A 19,992-nucleotide genomic window follows, 5' to 3' on the forward strand; every position below is an offset into this window, starting at 1 on the left:
CTTCTCCCTTCCTGTCCTTTTCCCATCTCCAATGCTGACCATCTCCAACCATGGCAGCATCTGCGCTCGCTGTGTCCTCCGCAGGCGCATCCTCACCTTGCAACAGAGCCGGCGACGATCGGGAAATAGCAACAATTTCACCAGCCACCGACCGAGTGACTTCTTCAGGGACAAAAGAGCGAATCCGTTTCCCAAAAAGCGAGATCAGGAATCCCAGCGATTGAACAACCCAACAAGTGAATCAAACACCATTACGCCTTCCGCACGACAGGCTTCGAAATCGGATCAGAACGAGGATGGATCGTTTGCAGTTCGGTATGAACTTTCCAAGGCAGAAGCTTCGCCAACACCTCGGAATCGCACGAGCCTCGCAAGGAAAGTCCGGCAGTCAGAGAATGATGGTCCGGTGCGGAAGTATTTCAAGGGAGGACTGGCGCAATGGGGACTTGACAGAGAGTCTATGGAGAGAAAGCAGGCGCAGGGGTTTCGAGAAGCTTTGACGAGAAGATTGAATGTCGTGAGAGAGGAAGTGAAAGACGCGCCGATGCTGGAGGAGATCGCAAAAGATGCAAAGGAGACGGATGGGAAAGAGCAGAGTTTCAATCGTTTATGGAAGAAGTTCACGCAGACGATTTGGCGGGACGAGAAGAATGCTGGAGATGGGCTTGGTGGATTGCTTGGAAGTCTAGGGAAGGCGAATCGAGGGGCATGGGATGATTTGAGCGAGGCGTGGAGAACAAGAGGCGTGTATGGCTTGGACGATCGGATCAAGTATGCGTTCTATGGACACGTCAATGATAGCCGCTTCACGGAGAGCGATATGAAGAATCAGAAGACGTTGGCGGATTTGAGATATCCGACGGAGTGGTATCCTGCGACGAGGGCGATGCAGAGGAAGATTGTCCTGCATGTGGGACCCACGAATTCCGGCAAGACGTATCATGCGTTACAAAAGCTGGAGCAGGCCGACAAGGGCGTGTACGCTGGACCGCTTCGATTACTGGCTCATGAGGTGTATACTCGACTGAATGCGAAGGGCAAGCCATGTGCCTTGATCACGGGAGAAGAAAGGCGAGCCGCGGAGAACCAGGATGATGAGCATGATATGAGCGCATGTACGGTCGAGATGATGCCGCTGAATAGGACACTGGACGTGGCGGTCATCGATGAGATTCAAATGATTGGAAACACGGAGAGAGGCTGGGCTTGGACCCAGGCCCTGCTGGGCGTCAAAGCAAAGGAAGTTCATCTCTGTGGCGAGGAGAGAACGGTCCCGCTGGTGAGAGAGCTCTTTGCCAGCATTGGTGAGGAACTCGAAATACACACGTACCAGCGATTGAGTCCTCTCCAGATGGCTGAGAAGTCGTTGGACGGTCAGCTGAGGAAGCTGAGGAAAGGCGACTGCATTGTCAGCTTCACTGTCATGGGGATTCATGCACTCCGTCGGGAAATCGAGAAGCATAGTGGGAAGAAGGTCGCCCTCGTTTATGGAAGCTTGCCACCCGAGACACGCGCTCAGCAAGCTCGACTCTTCAACGACCCGAACAACGACTACGACTTCCTAGTTGCTAGTGATGCTGTGGGCATGGGGCTCAATCTCGCAATCAAGCGCATCGTCTTTGAAACGGCAACAAAGTTTGATGGCATCAGCCGCCGGACTCTGTCCATTGCGGATATCAAGCAGATTGGTGGTCGCGCAGGACGATTCAGGATTGCAGAACAAGCCAACGAGGCACCAGCATCGGAACAGGATCTCGCTACTGCAAAGGGCGAAGCCAAAGTCGCCAATCTAGATGACACGCCTGACACTGTCGGCCTCGTCACAACCCTCGAGCGCTTCGACTTCCCCATCGTCGCATCCGGAATGAGTGCGGAACCCGAGCCCATCCAATCTGCAGGTATCTTCCCTCCTGCGCCAGTACTGGAGCGCTTTGCTTCGTACTTCCCACCTCGGACGCCATTCTCGTACATCCTTACCCGATTACATGACATCTCGCAGATGCACAAGCGTTTCCATCTCTGTGGTCTGAAAGATCAGGTCTGGGTCGCGGATCTGATCGAACCCATCGAGGGCTTGACAGTCGCGGACCGCAACACCATCTGCTCATGTCCATGCTCCAAGGGCGACAACGACCTCTGGAAAGACTTGATGCCCGCGTATGCGCGTTGCATTGCTGATCAAACCGGAGGCGACATCGTCGACATCCAAGAGCTTCCGCTAGAGCTGCTCGAGAAAGAGCCCGTGGCCTCGAGGGAATACCTCCGCGAGCTGGAGCGACTCCACAAAGGCGTGGTTGCCTACCTCTGGCTGAGCTATCGCTTCGCAGGCATCTTTAACACTCGTCCGTTGGCGTTTCACATCAAGAGTATGGTGGAAGAGAGGATCGAACACGTCCTGGGCAAGTTCAGCTTTTCTGAAACTGCACGGCGAAGGTTGGCGGAACGCAGAGAGAAGGAGATTTTGGAGGGATTGATGATTGGGTCGGAGGATCAGCCTGCTCCTCGCGCGGAGGACGCTACTGCTAAGCATGCCGCCGAGAAGGGAAGGGATGTGGAAGAGCGGGAGGAGGATATGGAGAAGAAGATGGCCCAGTTTGCCGAGGAGCCTGCTGACGCTGAGCGCGCTGCTCCTGAGTCTGAGGACGTTGAGTCTGGCTCCCAGCTTGACGAAAGTGCTCCGCAACCCGACGCCGATCCTCTACCCCAAGAGGACAGCAGTCTCACGCTTGGCGGCGACCGCTTCGGCGGCGAGGAGGAGATGAGCCTGGAGGAGCCGGCGATGGCGGACGTGATGCTCGAAGAAAGCTCCGAGAGCAAGCCTGCTGATCCCAGCGCTACTGAGAACGATTCAACCGCCGTGGCACAGGGAGAGAACAACGCAATCGATCCTAAGGAGAAGCCCACAACTTCGAGCGACGCCGAAGTCCCCTCACCGCGAAAAGTGGAGGATCTGACGAATCGTCCGAACCAGGAGATCATCAATGAAGAGCCCAAGAAAGCGGCGGCGGGTGGTGGGCTGTAAAATATGAAACTTGTACAGAGAGTAGACGTGTACATAGTAGCCGTGGAAAAGCCCAAGGGCTGGTACGCTTCTCATCCCCTTCCCCTTTCTTTGAGTTTCGAGATTGCTAGGATGTATCTCGTGGGGTGAGTTTTGCCAGGATGGCGGACGCAAGGGATGACCTAGAATCTCTCGATGACTCGGACGCAAGACTTCGACTTCACTTCACTTCACCTCCTCACGAACGAGAAAAGGAAGAGACGAGGAGGAGAGAGAAAAAGACCAACAGTCATAAACATCGTACGTTTCTTCATCATCCCATCTCTTCGGGATATGAATGATCTCTGAATGCTAGCAGCACGCCTCACGCGGACCGGCGGTGCTGTTTCAACGCTATGCTACGCCATGCTGGAATCACACGAACTGAAAAACACCCTCTCTCAATAGCCACCCTTCTCCGCGATGCCGAACCGCGGCGCACCCTCCTTCCCGTCGAACACAGCGAAGAACTGCTTCAACAACACGTCGCCGAGGATCTGCAGATTACCTGGGCCGGACTGCAGACCCGCCATGCAGGTGCCGCTCTCAACTTCCGCGTATTCCATCTCCTTGCCTTTGATGGTGGCCGTGTAGTCGCCGATCTGGATGCCGAGGTCGGGCAGCGTCTCGCTGCAGTCGTAGATGACCGTGCCGTACGAAGAGGAGAACTGCGCGGACTTGACGTTGCTGAAATACTGGTCGACGATGTCCTGGTCGAGGTAGACGAGCGAGGTACCCGTGTCGGCGATGGCGGTGCTGCAGGTGGTGCAGGGGACCTTCTGGCCGCCGATCTCGAAGCCGGGGACTTTGAATTCCCAGAAGCCGTATGAGGCGTCGACGTCGACGTAGTGGATCTCGCCGCTGTGCTTGGTGTCGTCGATTTTGCCGAACTCGTAGGTGCCCTTGCCGCCGATTTCCTCGAGGTCAGCGGTGAAGAGGGGCTCGGAAAGGTCGGGGATGAGGTTCTCGAAGAAAGTCTTCTGGCGTGTGGGCTCGACGGTATTGATTGCCGTGAAAGCTAAACCAAGGAGACCGTCCATGTTCTTGTCGCTCTCGAACTGGGCCGAGATCTTGGTGGCGAGCTCGATGGCTTGCTTGTCAACTGTGGAACCGCCAACGTCGACAGTGTCGTAGCCGACGATGCCGCTCGCGCCGCTGCCATCCTGGGTGAAGAGTCAGTACAGCTTCAATTTGAATTGCATGAGGGAACTTACGCCGTATGTGATATTCCACGTGGCACCCTCAAGCAACTGCCAGCTGCTGCTCTTGGATTCGTCGTAGACGGTGTGCTGGCCGATCTGTTGCTCTGAGAGCTCGTTGCTGAAGACCCACCTGGAAGGTATTAGCTGAGGCGAATCTGAAGGTAGATGTGAGGTGACTTACAGATCAGCTGAGCCGGTGTCGAAGTTGAGATTCAGCTTCTGACCGCCAACAGTGACGGGCGAGAGATACTCCTGCTCGTTCTCCTCTGGGTTGGCATCGACGGAACCATCCTCTGAACCTGTGCCGGTGGGTGCAGCAGCGCCCGCTACTTTGGTGGCGTTGCCGTATCCAACAGCAGAAGACGGGGACTGGGTTGGTGATGCGCTGCTGGAGGCAGCCGTGCCCTGGGCACCATACGAGCTGGAGGTGAAAGGTGACGGCGGCTCGAGCGTCACGGTGCTGCTGGACTCGGCCTCTGGGTTGATGATGATGATATCCCAGCCGTACTTGCGGTGAGTGAGCTTGATCTCATCGAGAGGGTTCTTGGCGAGGCCGCGGCCGTTGGTCTGAGCTTGGAAGCTGCGCTTGTTGAGGCCATTGGAGGAGGCAGGTGCGGCCAGGGCGACGGTGGCCGAGAGCGCGGTGAGCGCAAGCTGCAGGATGCCGTGCATGATGGGCGTGGGTAAAGTGAAGGGTGCTTGATATGGACAATGGAAGAGAATGGCTGGCCAAATGGCTGGTCCGGTGGTTGAAGAGAGGGCGTGGAGAAGAGAGTGTAGCTCGCCAAATGAGTGAGGCGAGGTTAAAAGTCTATGCTACCAGGCATAAAAGAAGGGAAGAAGGGAAGAAAGAAGGTGAAGGTGAATGTTGTCGGATGCGTGTTGCGAAGATGAGCAAGACAAACGATGGAAGTGCTTTTATGCTGGCGTCACATGCGCGCGCTCGGCAGTCGCCGCACACAGACCACGCGCGTCCCGCACCTCATCTCGAACGCATCAGCGTCAGAGGTGTCTCCTCCTCGGTCTCAACCTCGTCCATCTCCACGCCTTCATCCTCACCTTCTGTGGCGCCGCGGGTCACAGACGGGGCTATTCGGCCTCCAAACACTGGCCGTTCGGGCGCCTACATTCACGGCCGCGCGTGCATCATCCCCCTTCACACGCATCACTTCCTCTGTTTCGACAGCTTCAAGTGACGTTCCACAGGAGAAATCTTTTGTGTCTCACGTTTCACCATGTTCGTCTTTGATATTCAGGAACCCATGTGGTTGGGCGTAAGTTAGAGTTTGAAACCTCGGGCCGCGCCTGAGAGCGGGCCGCTGGCAGGGGTTCGTGAAAGTCGTCAAAGTGAGGAAAGAGCAAAGCAACTTTCAACTTCCTGCAAGGCAAGAACGTGAAGTGGCAGGCACGATGAAGAAGCAACGTCACCTCTTGATTGCCATGTTCTCCCCATTTCCAACGTCACCAATCTGAAACGATGCACAAACCCGGCCCTTCGGCAAGATCGCGCCTAATCGAAAAGTCTAACTGACTTCGGCTCAAGTGTTTGTTTCTTCTCCAAGCGAGTTCTCTCCTAAACACCACCGAGACGATGGCATCCGTCTATCCGCGTCCCATCATCCTGACATCTCCGACATCATCGATGCCACCAACGAACATCAGCCAAGACGGGAGCGAGGAATGGGCAACATGTACATCGAAATTCGCTTCGTTGCAGACCGCTATGTACAAGACTCACGATTACTATGGCTACGACCAATTTACTTCGAAGTATCGACGACATATCGTCCAGCGATCTGGCCCTGATGCATGGCATCGTAGACCTTTTGCAACTCGCTCAATCCCACCACCTTGAATGGTGCCTTGATAACACCACGACGGAAGAATTCGAGGGCCTCTGCCGAGTCTTTGCGGTTGCCAACATAGGATCCCCTGGATTTTGGTCAGCGAAGAAGGAAAGAAGAAGTGTGTGGGTGTGAATGTTGTCTCCCCGCCCCGAGGGAGGGGAAGAAAGAGGGGGGGGGAAACATTCTGCCCCTAATCCCGGCAGGTAAGGGGACAAGGAGGACAGGGAACTCACCTGATCGTTATCATCTTGATTACGCTCTCAAAAACTGGAGCCTTTAGGTACGCACCGGCTGGAAGACCAATGCAAATGACTGTGCCTCGCGGGCGGACGTACTGTTCTAGTGTCAGCCTTGAAATCGATTCAGACTAGAAACGATGAACTCGCCTCTGCTGCTTGCTGGAAAGGCTTCTCATTCACGGCCACAAGGATGACCGCGTGTGGGCCAAGTCCATCTTCGGTCGCTGCCTGCACATCCTTGACCACGTTCTGGCTCTTGGCAAAGTCGACAAAAGCGTACGAGCCGAGTTGCTCAGTACACATCTTCTTCTTCTCGTCACCAGTATCAATGGCGATGGTCTTCAGGCCCATGGCCTTGGCGTATTGCTGTGCAAGGGATCCAAGACCGCCACCAGCACCAACAATGGCCACAGACTGGCCTGGGCGAGCACCAGACTCCTTCAGGCCTTTGTATACGGTGATACCGGCGCACAGCACTGGGGCCACAGCATCGAGTGGGATGTCCTTGTGCAGACGTGCCACATGTGCAGCCTTGGCGATACAGTACTGCTGGAAAGAGCCGTCGACCGTGTAACCTGAGAGGAGTGCCTTCCCGCAAAGGGGTTCGTCAGATTGTTGGCAGAAATCGCACTGCAAGCACGAGCCGTTGATCCACTTCACACCCGCATGGTCGCCGCTTCGAGATTGTCAGCCAAGGGTATCCAACAAATTCGAACACTCATGTCATACATCTCGATATCTTCGACAAGGTTGCCCTTCGCTACAACCACGCCGGCACCCTCGTGGCCGCCCACAAGAGGAAGCTTGGTTGGTAGTGGCCAGTCACCGTTCACGGCGTGCAGATCGGTGTGGCAGACACCAGAGTACTTGATGTTAACGAGGACCTCATCTGGGCCAGGCTCCTGGACGTCAATCTCCTTGTACACGACTGGACCACCGGTCTTCTCCACAACCTGTGCCCACTGCTTCTTTGGAACGGAACCCATTGCGGTGGCTGAAATGAGGATTGGATGGACGTGGATTCGTGAATTTGGCAAAAAGACGATGCTTGGTTAAGTGGGTTACGTATCTTCTGCAGAGGAATGACTTGCTAGGGCAGCGCGGCAAGCTCTTACTTATCACTCTCCGCCATCCAGCAGGCCAACTTCTCCTCCCCGTCTGGCTCGTTCAAAAGGAGGGGCTGTAGCTCTGTCGGTGATCGGCCAGAAGGCGTCCTCAGCACTCATCCACCAGCCTTCCTAGAGCGGCATGATCCTGACGGGGTCAAGGCCTGGACGTATGCAAGCAAGCAGCCCGGCGTGCATTGGATCCATGCTCCCGAGCCATTCTCAGCTGCCCAAAACACCGCGCAGTGTCGCATCTCAATCCTTCTGGTCGAATTTTGAGAATTGGACGGCAGCTAGCGCATCTCTGGCCAAATCACGGAAGCAGGGTCAAACAGCGACCTGCACGACACTTGTCCGCGTGTACCTTTCGGAGTCACGGATGCTGCAAACCGCACGCATAGGTCGAACCTTGTCCCTAGATTTTCAGTTGAGCAAGTTTTGACGCGGGGCGAGACTGCGGGGAAAGCTCTCTCGTGACAACACGCCACTCTGCTCCACTGAAGGCTTGCCTCATCCTAGACACAGCTCCCATCCGTGACTCGTCGCCGCATCACCATCCATCAGCTTGCGGCCCCGCTCTACCAGGTCTCTTGTCTCTGATTGATCTCCGGACGAGCGCTCTTCCAGCTGGGAGCTATGGCGCCTGCATGGCTCATGGGACTTGTCAAGTCTTACTGGAGCTTGCAGGATACATCCTGGAGCTCTCTTCCCAGAATGGTCTGATTGGAGCAATTCGCGGGCATCCGGGGTTTCCTGGATGTGAATGTCTTGGTCGATGGTGCCTGGCCGTTGCTAGGGACGGGCCTGCGGATGTTACTTGTGTCGTGGAGATCGATCCAAGAATATCGAACGGCAGTCTTGCTCCGAGGACAAGCTCGAAAACGACTTTTTCTCATCGAAGGGCGACTCTTCGGCCGGATAGCAGGAACGTTGCGATCGCCAGCGAGGCTCGAATATCTCTCAAGGTCCCATCGTCCGGGACGTTCGACGGTCGATGTCCGGCTTCAACATTCTTCTCGGTGGACAAACGGCAACACGAAGAATTTCGACGCCGTCTTGAACATCGTGGGCAAGCTTGTACCGGGAGAAGAGTCCTTGGGCTACTCACGAAAAAGAGGAGAGACTGGTGAGTTCATTCGGAATCTTGGAAACAATATCTCGACAAGATATGAAGCTCCGCCGGATGGAGACCTTGATGGCCAACCACCCTAATGGCGAACTTCAACCCCATTCCTGAGTTGACCTCCCATTGCGAATCATCCCAGCCACGAAGACGATACGGCATTCTGTCCAGAGTATTCACTCATAGTGCTGGAGGAGCCAATTGCAGCTGTCGAATGCATTGGCCTTCAGAAAGGCAGAAGAACAGTCTGTGGACATCACGCTGGGCGGCAAAGTGCTACACGCGCCTGATTCTGCCGGAGCGAGATTAAGTTGCTCGACTGAGAGGTATGTTCTCTCTACACATGTTCTAACCAATTTGTCTTTCAGGTCTTCATTCTCTGCGCTCCTGACGGGCTGTTTTTCGCGATTTCCTCTACCGGCTTCCTCAACTCCGCAAAAGCTTCAACATTGCATACAACGGGCTGCGACTAAATCAAGCTCACGCAACTCTTCTGCGTGATTCACGTCCTGTATTGCACGTCGCAAGGCCCCAGTAAACAAATCAACAAACCACAACCCCCTCAGCCAGGCACACAGCAACCGGCACAGGGCCCAGTAAGCTCTACCTGTACCCCTCTCCAAGATCCCCTGCGTGTACGTAACCCTTTGTACACGATCAACACCTCGATGGGAGGTGGATGAGCCTGGACGCTGGGAATCGAAGTAGAAGGCACTCGAACCTACAATCTGGTTCGCGCTGCTTTCAGCCTATCCAAGACGATCTTGGGTGTGAGTATCGAGCTTGGCGTTGGCAGCACCTGAGATCAGACGTGCAGGTACGTCTCATCTGGAGAGCCTTGGGGTCTAGACTCTCGGCATAGGCGGCTTCAGCCCTCGTTGCCGCTGCTATATGTCCCCATGGCGAGACGTCGTGCACCATATCTCACGCCATCGCGCAGAGTGTTGGCATTGAACAACTTCGAAGTGATCTCGTGGCTTGGGATGAGGTAGGTAATCTTCGACGAGTCTCTTTGTTAGTAGCCTGCTTCGTCCCTCAATGTTTGTTAAAGACACTGCGGCATGTCTGGTTTCGTCGACGCCTTTCGATTTTCGATCAACTTGAGATACTCGCCCGCGGCATGGGATGGAGAGTAGATACTGGGACATGATCACTCGAAAGATCAGCATAACCAGTTGATGTCGAGCGTTTCAACGTCTTCTCGGATACGCAGCTCGAGTTGATGAGGGAGATGCAGTTTGCGAGCACAGATTATTGGGGGCACTCTCACAGGTCAACTTTTTCATGTTGCGACAGCTACATCAACGCCTTATCAGACCACTCCTCAAACCCTACATCTACAGTGACAGATAGAATAATGTCTCCAATCTTGGACTTGGAGGCTCAACTCGCCCTTCGGATAAGGTCATCCGCCAGATGTGGTACTCTGCCGACTCGGGCCTGCATCAAATGCCGACTTCACGACAGCTGAAACGGCCTTTGCGTTTGGTGGAGCCTGTGATGGCATTGGCGATGGGCAATAATCATTCGATGTTGTTGTGGTCAGCAAGGCTGGCGCAGCTGTTTGGTGGCGTTGAAGCTGAGGATCTATCCGTGTGGGCGAGGCCCTTATCAGATCCTCGCCGCGACATCGCTCGCCAATTCTTCATCCTCATTCGTCCCTGCTCTTTCACAATGCACACGGAATGCTTGATGTGTCAACTAATGCGTGTGACATCTGGATTTGAAGTTGCTGGTGAGCACGCGAACGACTGTCTACTCTTTACGAACGACTCGAGCCGATCTTATCTGACCAATCACATTCATTCACTCACAATCGGGGCGTGCTCACGGCTACGATGACGACCACCCGGCTTCACGATAACAACCAGGAACCTCACTTTGACAACGTCTGAGCATATCTCGAACAACCCACAGCATCAACTCATATTGGACAACAGCATCCCGGCAACCAACAAGGACGACGTGGTATCTCTTTGCCACCTCCACCGTCTCCATCTGCGAGCGCACTCGTGATCACGGCTGTCGTTCGAGACGGTTCCACATCTTGCGAACCTCGGCGGCGGATGCTGGATGAGTGATGCACCTCCCCTTCACGTGCCACTTACTTACATATCTCTCTTCTTCATCCTCATCCCACCCTGCATGCTATTCAATCCTCTGAATCAGAGAATGTGAGAAACCCTCTCGTATACTTAATCACTCGTCACAATGTCTCCTCAATCGCGCCACTTGCCACTCGTGCCACTCCCGCACGGCATCGTCCTCCTCCCCGGCGTAACCACTCGAGTACCTCTCCAGCACCGCGCCGATGTTGCCGCCATTCTCGCGCATATATACAGCAAGGCGACCACTCCGCGACCAGAGGCTTCGAGCGTGACCGTCGGATGTGTTCCGCTGAACAGCCCATGCCTCAGTCCGGATGGAAAGCGGTTGATCGAGTCGGGCGATAGGGAGAAGATCCAACCTAAAGTTGTGGAAGTCGAGCAGGCGAGGAAGCCGGATCTCTTCCAATATGGCACCATGGCGAGAGTCACTGGTGTGCAAGGACGACGGCCGGGAGAGTTGATGCTGGTGGTGGAGGGTGTACAGCGGTTCAAGATTGAGAAGATCACAAGAGAGAGGCCGTACTTTGAGGCAAATGTACTACTGCATCAGGAAGAGAAGATAAGAGAGGACGACGAGAAGATCAATACGCTCTTCGCGAATTTGAAGCAGCTGAGCCGGGAACTCATCGCACTAACCCGGCTTTCTGCTCTCCTTCCAAGAGGTACTCAGATGAGCCTAAGCCCAATACTGGCAAGGAGATTGGAGCTCTATATTGTACGGAAGGACCTGCAAGAAGCGGGGGTTCTGGCGGATTTCATGACCAACATTGTCGATTGCTCGCAAGAAGATAAGCTGCGTATACTGTCAGCGTTGCCTGTGGAGGAGCGTCTTCTACGGATAACGGAGATTCTGCAACGCCAGATCACCACCATACAGGGCAACAGTAGGATCTTGTCCGTCACGACTACGCCGAATGCCTCGCAGAGTGCGGTTATTGATCTGGATACGCTCAATCGACTGCGGCAGGATCCTCGATTACGGCAATTGGGCAATGGGCAGAATGGAAAGAGCGGGATTGGTCTACCGCCTGGGATGGGAGGAGCAGGTGGCCAGCAAGATGATGAAGTCAACGAAATTGAAGAACTGAAGAAGAAGCTGGATGAGGCAGGTCTATCACCCGAAGCTCAAAAGGTCGCAGATCGAGAGCTCAAGCGGTTATCCAAGATGAACCCAGCACAAGCCGAACACCAAGTCTGTCGGAACTATCTGGAGAATTTGGCCGAGATTCCGTGGACGAAGATGACGGAGGATAATCTCGATGCTGCTACTTTGACAAGGGCACGGAAGCAACTTGATGACGATCACTACGGTTTGGACAAGATCAAGAAGAGGCTGTTGGAGTATCTTGCAGTGCTCAAGTTGAAGCAGGCTGTCAACATGGATTTGGAGAAGCAGATCCAGGCCATTACCGCGGCGTCTCAACCACAGGATCAAGAGAAGGAGGCATCCATTGAGGGTGAGGAGGATGTGGCGCCATCGACACAGCTCACGAAGAAGCAGCCAGATGCTGGCAAGGAAAAGAGTGCTGAGGAGATCAAGCTTCTGAACCACAAGAAGATGGTCGATAAGTCGCCGATTCTGCTGCTGGTTGGACCACCTGGTGTTGGAAAGACTTCGCTTGCGAAGTCTGTTGCTACCGCATTGGGTCGTCAATTCCACCGTATCTCGCTGGGTGGCGTTCGTGACGAGGCCGAGATTCGGGGGCATCGCAGAACTTATGTCGCTGCTATGCCTGGTCTGGTTGTGAATGGCCTGAAGAAGGTCGGCGTGGCGAATCCAGTCTTCTTGCTCGATGAAATTGACAAGGTTGGCTCTGCGTCAATCCACGGCGATCCATCAGCTGCGATGTTGGAGGTGCTTGATCCTGAGCAAAATTCGACCTTCGTGGACCATTACGTCAACATTCCAATCGATCTCAGCAAGGTCTTGTTCATCGCTACCGCCAACACACTGGATACCATTCCACCACCTCTGCTGGATCGTATGGAGACCATCCAACTGTCTGGCTACACAACGCTGGAGAAGAGGCACATCGCGAATCGACATCTCATCCCCAAGCAAATCACAACGAACGGCCTCAAGCCTGATAACGTCAGCCTGAACGATGAAGTCGTCGACAGGATCATCACCGCCTACACCCGCGAATCTGGCGTGCGTAACCTCGAGCGTGAAATCGGCAGCGTCTGCCGCTCCAAGGCCGTCCAATACGCCGAAGCACGCGACACAAACACCCTCCCAGCCTACACGCCCGTCGTCACCACGGACGACCTCGAAGACATTCTCGGCATCGAACGATTCGAAGAAGAACTCGCCGCCCGCACCTCCCAACCCGGCGTCGTCACTGGCCTCGTGGCCTACAGCACCGGCTCACAAGGCAGCATCCTCTTCATCGAGATCGCCGAAATGCCAGGCACAGGCCGCGTCCAACTCACCGGCAAACTCGGCGACGTCCTGAAAGAATCCGTCGAAGTCGCCCTCTCGTGGGTCAAATCCCACGCTTACGAACTCGCCCTCACCGATAACCCCTCCGAGGACATCATGAAAGCCCGCTCCATCCACGTGCACTGTCCCTCGGGCGCCATCCCCAAGGACGGTCCCTCGGCCGGTCTCGCGCACACCGTCGCCCTCATCTCCCTCTTCAGCGGGAAACGCGTCCCATCCACCATCGCCATGACGGGCGAAGTCGCCCTCCGCGGGAAAGTCATGCCCGTGGGTGGAATCAAGGAGAAACTCATCGGCGCTCTGAGGGCTGGCGTGAAGAAAGTTTTACTTCCGCAGCAGAATCGCAAGGATGTTAAGGATTTGCCGCAGGAGGTGCTGGAGGGGTTGGAGATTATCCATGTCGGGCATATTTGGGAGGCATTGCCGTTGATCTGGCCGGAGAGTGAGTGGCCTGGGCAGAGGGGGTGGAGTGGATTGGAGAGTCGGCTGTGAGGGGGTGTCGTGATGGGAGAGGGAGGGGGAAGGGAAAGGGGGTACGTGTCATGAGGTTATGGGTTTGTTCTGTATTGTTAGGTGTTTTCAACATGAAGATGACGATATTGTGAGGGGGTTAGATCTCTTCTTTGCAGCAAATTTGCTCGATCGCATTACTCTATTCTTTGTTCCGCGGTTGGTGGGCTTCTTTTTTACGCGGTTGGTGAACTGATGTCGAGTCACTAATATATCTCTCCTGCCCATATATACACCTCTCTCGTGTGACCCTGATGATCCACAAGACCAACTTCATCAAGGCCATTGACATCTTAATCTATCACCAACTCACTCTGCCATACATACCACACATCGAATGTGCCTTCTATTCCATCACCACATCACTGCCACTCTGGCGAGCCTTCGAGTACGATCTCCCCGATAGTGCACTCGAACCGACTCCAAAGCTATGCCCAACTGCGATTTCTAGTTCAGGTAGCCTTGAGTGTAAGGCAAGTCGGACTGTATGGACTGGTCGACCGCTGAGATCCCGTTGCGTATCCTCGTTCGCAGTCGGTTGTGAAACTTTCGATGGTAGTGCGAGGGTGGTGTTCGTCGATCGTCGTGTGGGATTCGAGTAATTCTTTCGGATCGAGAGCGCAGTAGATATTGCGTGGAGGCCCCTCGATTGGATCGCTGGAAGGACCACTCCGTTGATCTTGGATTTGGGATTTAGGCAATGGCTCTGCAAATGTTGTTGGGTTCCCAAGGGTGGAGTTGGTCGAGGCTCGGGGCTCGAGGTAGTATTTGTCGGTTTGGAAAGAGCACCATGGATCCCGTCTTGACTCGTTCGGTCATTGTAGGAGAACGCCAGTCTGGAGTTCAACTCATCTCTCCCTCCCCTCCACCATCCTACCCCTGCTCCTCCCTCTCCAAAAAACTCGGATCCAACTCCACCTTCTTCTCAAACTTCCCCCACCAATCCTGAAACGCCTTCAAAGGAACCGTCTCACTCCCAAACGACGCCAGAAAATTAAACGCATTCCCAATAATCCTCTGCGCCAGGACTTTCGTCGCCACCGGACTGCCCCCAGAACCAGAATGCCGGACCAAAGCCGTTGAAGAGGCGTTCGTCGCCTGTGTTGTTGAAGGTCCAGTCTTGTTAAGCGTGGCGAGTTGCTGCTCGACCTGCTCCACGGGTTCGATCGAGACGCCCACGACGATATCACCTCCCGCGGCCGCGGCGTTCGCCATGGTGTCGTCCGCCATGACGTCCCCGTCCAGTGCTGCCAGATCGGCGGATTTTAAGCCGCTGACTTTGAAAATGGCGCTTTCCTTGCCGGGGCCGATGCCTCCTAGGAGTTTGAATTCTTGTGCTGGTGGGATTTGCACGTAGACGGTCGCGGCGGTTCCAGGGGGGAGCTGGGTGCCGGGGAGTTGGAAGACGACGATGTGGCTGAAGGGGGGTGTTGGGGGGATTGTGAAGGCGTATTGGGTGGGGGTTATTGCTTGGGGGGCGGCGTCGACGGGGCGGCCGGAGATTATGAGGCCGAACATTGTTGTGGATGAAATGGGATGGGAGATCAGGCTGCGGTGTTGGGTTTCACATGTTGAAGTACTCGATCGTCTTGTTGGTCAATGCATATTTTCTGAACGACGCTAGATCCGGCAGGAAGTTTCGAGTGAATGTTTCGACGTCATGCCGCCAAGCCAAGCCGTTTCCCATTCACTCGCTCCACCTTCCTGCCAGCTCGACAACCAACGTCGCCAGGGTCCAATGTTTGCTTGAGTACCACACCCATCTCACGCCCAACCCTCAGCCTCACCACGGCCACCAAAAAGAAAATGGCCTTCAATCTCACCCGCCTCCGCGAATTCCTCCCGAAAGACCTCCCCCGCCTCCCCTCCTGGCCCGCCCAAAACCCAGAAGACTACGACGACGACCGCCCCTCGACCGCCCAAACCGGCGACTCCGCCGACCCGGACGCAATCGAGCACCAAGAACCCATAACCATGGAACTCGCGGAGCCCATGCCCATCAGCGCCGGCCCCAAAACCAACCTCGACCTCATCGCCGAATGCGATAACTTCCCGTACTACCAAACCGAGCCGAAGCAGTTTTTCGCACACATCAACACCTACTACGCGCTGTACGTGCGGGATTATCCGAATAGCGAGCTGGGGTATATCCTGCCGAGTGTGGCGGAGGTGTTTCGCGGGCTGCCGGATTGGAAGCTGGATGACGGGGAGAGGAGTTTGACGTTGATGTCCGGGGCGAGCGAGGAGGAGCGGACGAAGGTGGTCGCGGGGACGATTAAGGCGATGCATGCGACGGGGCATTTCAAGGTGTTGGCTAAGTGGAGGGATGAGCTGTATCCGGTCTATGGGCCCAAGGGGGAGTTGTTGTTTAGTATGGAGAGGTCGGGGAGTGCGTTGTTTGGGATCGTTACGTATGGGTGTCATATGACGGCTTATGTGAAGAGCAAGGGAGAGAGTGGGGATGAGGAGATGAAGATTTGGGTGCCGAGGAGAGCTGCTAGCAAGCAGACTTATGGTGGGATGCTGGATAATACAGTTGCTGGAGGTATTGCGACTGGCGAGAGCCCGTTTGAGAGCTTGGTGCGGGAGTCTGCCGAAGAGGCTAGTCTACCAGAGGGACTGGTGCGGAAAGGAGCGAAGGCTGTCGGCACAGTCACATACTTCCACATCCGCGACCACAGAGCTGGAGGCGAGACGAGGTTACTGCAACCGGAGTGCCAGTTCGTGTACGATTTGGAGGTGTCTGAAGATGTCGTGCCGAAACCGTCGGACGACGAGGTCGAAGGATTTGAGCTGATGAGTGTTGAGAAGGTGAAGGAGGCGCTTCGAAACGGCGAGTTCAAGCCGAACTGTGCGGTGGTGCTGCTGGACTTCTTTGTTCGACATGGTTTCCTGACCCCAGAGAGCGACGAGAACTACATCGAGATCGTGTCGCGACTGCACCGGCGGCTGGACTTTCCGGTGCAGATAAGGACGCCATGAAGCACTCGAACTGATAATGAACTACACCTGCGAGTCCCAAAAGTATGATATGACACCATCCATAGCCATGCAGGTACGATACCCATGAAGCGCCATGCAAATGCTTCGTCCTGATGTCTCTTGAATCTTCTTTCCATTGTTTCCACCAACGCCTCGCTAATCGACTTTTCCTTATTCCACCCTTTGGCACGCAAGTTTCGCATCTGCGCGTCCATCCTCGCATAGCATAGTGCAGACCAGCCTCAAGATGAACTCGTCTCAGCTAGTTCTTAAGCAGCATGTAGACGTACTCAATCTTCAGCGGACTGAGCTTCTTGTAAGGCCCGTCGAGCATGCACAACAAGCCCCCAAAAGACACATACACTTTACTATTCACACACCACCAGATCAGCACACGTCCACGCCACCCTCCTTAAACCCCCCTCACTTGTACTTACATCTTCTCCCCATCCCCCTCATCCTCCACGCGATACACCTTGCCATACGTCACATAATCCCACATATCCGCCAGCGTCGGCTCGTTCACTTTGCCCCTCCATCCCTGATTCGCCTCGTCCTTCGTGCCATCTAGGTTCAGCGTCGACGCGACTAGGACGGTGAAGTTCTCGCCGCTGTGGATCGGGTAGAGTTCGCTGTTTACGTCGAGGGTGATTTTTGTGCTGCCGTCGAGTGAGGTTGCGGAGATGCGGTCGACGCGGTCGTAGGTTTGCGTCAGGGCGGTGGTGGTGACGAAGGATTCTTCGTAGAGTTGGGCGTCGGCCATGGTGAGGGTATGTGTGGTCGCGTGGGTTTGTCTGCATGTGGAGGATGTGTGGTTGTCTGCATGCGTCGGCTCGCGACAACTTTTGCGATTCCTTGACGGGCGCTCCCGCCTCCACAATTTCTCTGATTGGTCAGTCCGTATGCACGTCCTTGGCTTTCACAAGCTCCAGAGTTTCCCTCGGCAGAGCCTCACGGATATGAGCGAACTCAGCAGTGCTCGGTCGCACGCCAGCCTATCTCTGTTGCGATCGATCACACAATCTATTGCGCGAAAGGACCCTGGTCTATCTTCGCCCATGTGCTTTTGACGCAAGCATGGGCTGGCACGCGAGCGATAGTTCCCGCGTGGGATCGTGAGGTTATTGCGACTTCACCTCCCGTCGTTGGTGTTGCAGGGCGGGTCGGGACTGTATGCGCAGACACGAATGCTGAGGTCATGAGCAGAGGTCACCTTTTGTCAGAATACAAAGCACGATGACGAATGTGGTTGGCTTTGAGACTTCACAGAAAGAAGTCACGCCTCGTATTGCTTGAGGCGAGAGGCACGCTCGTAACAGGCTGCTCCAGGCAACGAAGGCGAGGAGAGGCAAGAATAGACTGAATTCGCCCGTGAGTAGGTGCATTTTGTTTTGTCGTCTTCTGATGACGATGCTCGACGTTGGTGAAGCTACAACGGTACGAGGCCTGTACATGTGATGGGTACTTGTGGTGCCGTGGCGAAAGCGAGGTGCGGTCCAACAACAAGCTGGATGAACGGCATTCTCGTTACATTGGATGTTGACCACCGATGATAACAACATTGTCGACTCCCACACATGCGATTGACTGATCTCTCTACAAGTGCCAGTGACATCTCCCAAATAGATCGAGTTATATGACGACGAAGAGCTTAGTGGACAAGTATGTGTTGAAATGGATAGAGCGAGGCGCAAAGAGTGAGGGAAATATGATGCCACGAAAAGTGAATAGATAGACAAGTATATGCATTGAAGATGGTATTCGCTACAACAAAAACTTTCCATTTTATCCGTCAACTCATGATCCGTCATTATTCACAAAGACATGTCACATGCCAATCATCTATCCACCACCCGCGTTCTGGTTCCCGCAAGTATCATCGACATGCAAGCCTCTCTCGACCAGCAAGAGCGCTTACTTGCTGAGCGGCGCAGGGCAGCCGAGGTTGGAGAAATCGGTGTTGGAGAGCTTGCTAGCGATCAAGCTGAGTGCCTCGACGGTTGGGGTAAGGACGCCGTTGAGGTATGATGGGACACGCTCGGTGAGGATTTGGTAGAGCAAGCATGAAGTGACCTTGGGGTCGACGGCAGAGGGGATGGTGCCGTTGGCGATGAGGCCGCCCCAGCCTTGGAGAGCGTCGAAGCTGCCAGCAGCGGTGTTGCCGCCGAAGAGGACGGGGTTGAGCAGGTACATCTTGATGATCTCGGCGCCGACGAGCTCGTTGGTGTAGGGCTCGACACGATTGGTCCAGTTGTCGGGGATCTTCTCGGCGTTGTTGAAGGAGTAGGTGCCGTCCGCGTTCTTCTCGGCGCCGAAGAAAGAGGAGATGGTGTACTCGTCTGGCGCGTAGCCGCGGGTGCCGGATGGCATCAGCTCGTACAAGAACGAGGCGGCGCCGAAGAGCAGCAAGCTCAGTGGGCCGAAGTAGAAGTTGGGGTTCTCGTTAACGGATTGCTGGTAGCGCTGGTATCGGTAGAGGGCAAGGTTGGGGAGGTTGTAGTTGCCACCGGTGGTCTCGGTCATCATGCCGAAGAGGGTGCCGTTAAATTTGAAGTTGTCGCCACCGTGGGTAAAGTAGTCGTTACGGGTGAGCGAGGTATCGGCCTCGAACTTGTTGTGGCCGTCGAGACCAGGCTCAGCGCCGGTCAAGACTGGGTTAACGGAGGTGCGAGTAGTAGCATCGCATCCAATAGAAAGCTTCTCGGTGACGAGATCGCCATCAGTCAGGGTAAGACCGAGGAGGGCGAGGAGGTTGGCGAGATCGTAGCCAACATTGTAGATGTTCTGCTGTGCATCGACCAATTCGGTGTAGGTCGTGATTCCGTCGTGCGCCAAGAAGTTGTGGTTGGCAGCAACGTTCAATCCTGAGTACAAGTCAGCGCCATACCACCTGGCTTTCTCGAATTGTTTTCTCATACCTGGGCATGGGCCACGAATGTCGGTATCTGGGTTTGGTGCCACAAACTGGTGAGCAGTGTCGCCTGGAGCTGGGACCTGGTAACCACCCTTCTGGTTGCCAATGACGCCGTTCTTTGCGTTGTTGTATGGGTATTGCGAGGTGACTGGAGCGGCTGGGACGTGGTTGGCGTTGAATGGGCAGTTGGCAGCGCTTCCAGCACCGTCCGCTGGTTGCTGTCGTCGAATTCGTCGGCGTTCAGCTTGGATCATGCTCGAGTCGACGCCGGAAACATCGACGACGAAAGGGAAGGCAGCAGCCCCCGAGATGAGGATGGAAGAAACGATGGCGCCCTTCATGGTGATAGATGGTCAATTCAGACAAGCGTTTGCTGTAGAAATGCCAGGTGGCTTGGAAAGTGCTTGGAGTTCTTGAGGTGGACAAGCAAAGCATACGCAGATTTCCGTCTTACTCTTTATATGTGATGCCTGGCCTC

At 54.9% G+C, this 19,992-nt stretch overlaps 9 protein-coding genes across 9 annotated transcripts; 4 read left to right on the forward strand and 5 right to left on the reverse strand.

Moving 5' to 3' along the window:
- Nucleotides 1-460: 460 nt before the first annotated feature.
- On the forward strand, nucleotides 461-3,022 carry M409DRAFT_69019 (uncharacterized protein; the record flags this gene model as incomplete). Its single annotated transcript, XM_033818092.1, has 2 exons — nucleotides 461-2,860; nucleotides 2,990-3,022. The coding sequence occupies 2 exons, from the start codon at nucleotides 461-463 to the stop codon at nucleotides 3,020-3,022; spliced, it is 2,433 nt and encodes an 810-aa protein (XP_033663657.1).
- A 419-nt stretch (nucleotides 3,023-3,441) lies between these two features.
- M409DRAFT_27008 (uncharacterized protein) lies at nucleotides 3,442-4,914 on the reverse strand (the record flags this gene model as incomplete). Its single annotated transcript, XM_033808379.1, has 3 exons — nucleotides 3,442-4,203; nucleotides 4,255-4,372; nucleotides 4,424-4,914. The coding sequence occupies 3 exons, from the start codon at nucleotides 4,912-4,914 to the stop codon at nucleotides 3,442-3,444; spliced, it is 1,371 nt and encodes a 456-aa protein (XP_033663658.1).
- A 1,088-nt stretch (nucleotides 4,915-6,002) lies between these two features.
- Nucleotides 6,003-7,314, reverse strand: M409DRAFT_69021 (uncharacterized protein; the record flags this gene model as incomplete). The annotated part of the gene is made up of 4 exons (XM_033818093.1): nucleotides 6,003-6,174; nucleotides 6,323-6,423; nucleotides 6,476-7,004; nucleotides 7,058-7,314. The coding sequence occupies 4 exons, from the start codon at nucleotides 7,312-7,314 to the stop codon at nucleotides 6,003-6,005; spliced, it is 1,059 nt and encodes a 352-aa protein (XP_033663659.1).
- Nucleotides 7,315-8,081: 767 nt separating this feature from the next.
- M409DRAFT_58164 (uncharacterized protein) lies at nucleotides 8,082-8,847 on the forward strand (the record flags this gene model as incomplete). The annotated part of the gene is made up of 2 exons (XM_033813834.1): nucleotides 8,082-8,560; nucleotides 8,700-8,847. 2 exons carry the CDS (start codon nucleotides 8,082-8,084, stop codon nucleotides 8,845-8,847), a joined length of 627 nt encoding a protein of 208 aa, XP_033663660.1.
- Nucleotides 8,848-10,768: 1,921 nt separating this feature from the next.
- On the forward strand, nucleotides 10,769-13,600 carry M409DRAFT_58165 (uncharacterized protein; the record flags this gene model as incomplete). The annotated part of the gene is made up of 1 exon (XM_033813835.1): nucleotides 10,769-13,600. The coding sequence occupies one exon, from the start codon at nucleotides 10,769-10,771 to the stop codon at nucleotides 13,598-13,600; it is 2,832 nt and encodes a 943-aa protein (XP_033663661.1).
- Nucleotides 13,601-14,491: 891 nt separating this feature from the next.
- On the reverse strand, nucleotides 14,492-15,136 carry M409DRAFT_27011 (uncharacterized protein; the record flags this gene model as incomplete). Its single annotated transcript, XM_033808380.1, has 1 exon — nucleotides 14,492-15,136. One exon carries the CDS (start codon nucleotides 15,134-15,136, stop codon nucleotides 14,492-14,494), a length of 645 nt encoding a protein of 214 aa, XP_033663662.1.
- A 288-nt stretch (nucleotides 15,137-15,424) lies between these two features.
- Nucleotides 15,425-16,600, forward strand: M409DRAFT_69024 (uncharacterized protein; the record flags this gene model as incomplete). Its single annotated transcript, XM_033818094.1, has 1 exon — nucleotides 15,425-16,600. One exon carries the CDS (start codon nucleotides 15,425-15,427, stop codon nucleotides 16,598-16,600), a length of 1,176 nt encoding a protein of 391 aa, XP_033663663.1.
- A 262-nt stretch (nucleotides 16,601-16,862) lies between these two features.
- M409DRAFT_27013 (uncharacterized protein) lies at nucleotides 16,863-17,363 on the reverse strand (the record flags this gene model as incomplete). Its single annotated transcript, XM_033808381.1, has 2 exons — nucleotides 16,863-16,968; nucleotides 17,038-17,363. The coding sequence occupies 2 exons, from the start codon at nucleotides 17,361-17,363 to the stop codon at nucleotides 16,863-16,865; spliced, it is 432 nt and encodes a 143-aa protein (XP_033663664.1).
- Nucleotides 17,364-18,514: 1,151 nt separating this feature from the next.
- On the reverse strand, nucleotides 18,515-19,855 carry M409DRAFT_27014 (uncharacterized protein; the record flags this gene model as incomplete). Its single annotated transcript, XM_033808382.1, has 2 exons — nucleotides 18,515-19,464; nucleotides 19,519-19,855. 2 exons carry the CDS (start codon nucleotides 19,853-19,855, stop codon nucleotides 18,515-18,517), a joined length of 1,287 nt encoding a protein of 428 aa, XP_033663665.1.
- Nucleotides 19,856-19,992: the final 137 nt, after the last annotated feature.

The sequence above is a fragment of the Zasmidium cellare genome (assembly GCF_010093935.1).
Source record: "Zasmidium cellare ATCC 36951 unplaced genomic scaffold M409scaffold_34, whole genome shotgun sequence".
Classification (NCBI taxonomy): domain Eukaryota; kingdom Fungi; phylum Ascomycota; class Dothideomycetes; order Mycosphaerellales; family Mycosphaerellaceae; genus Zasmidium; species Zasmidium cellare.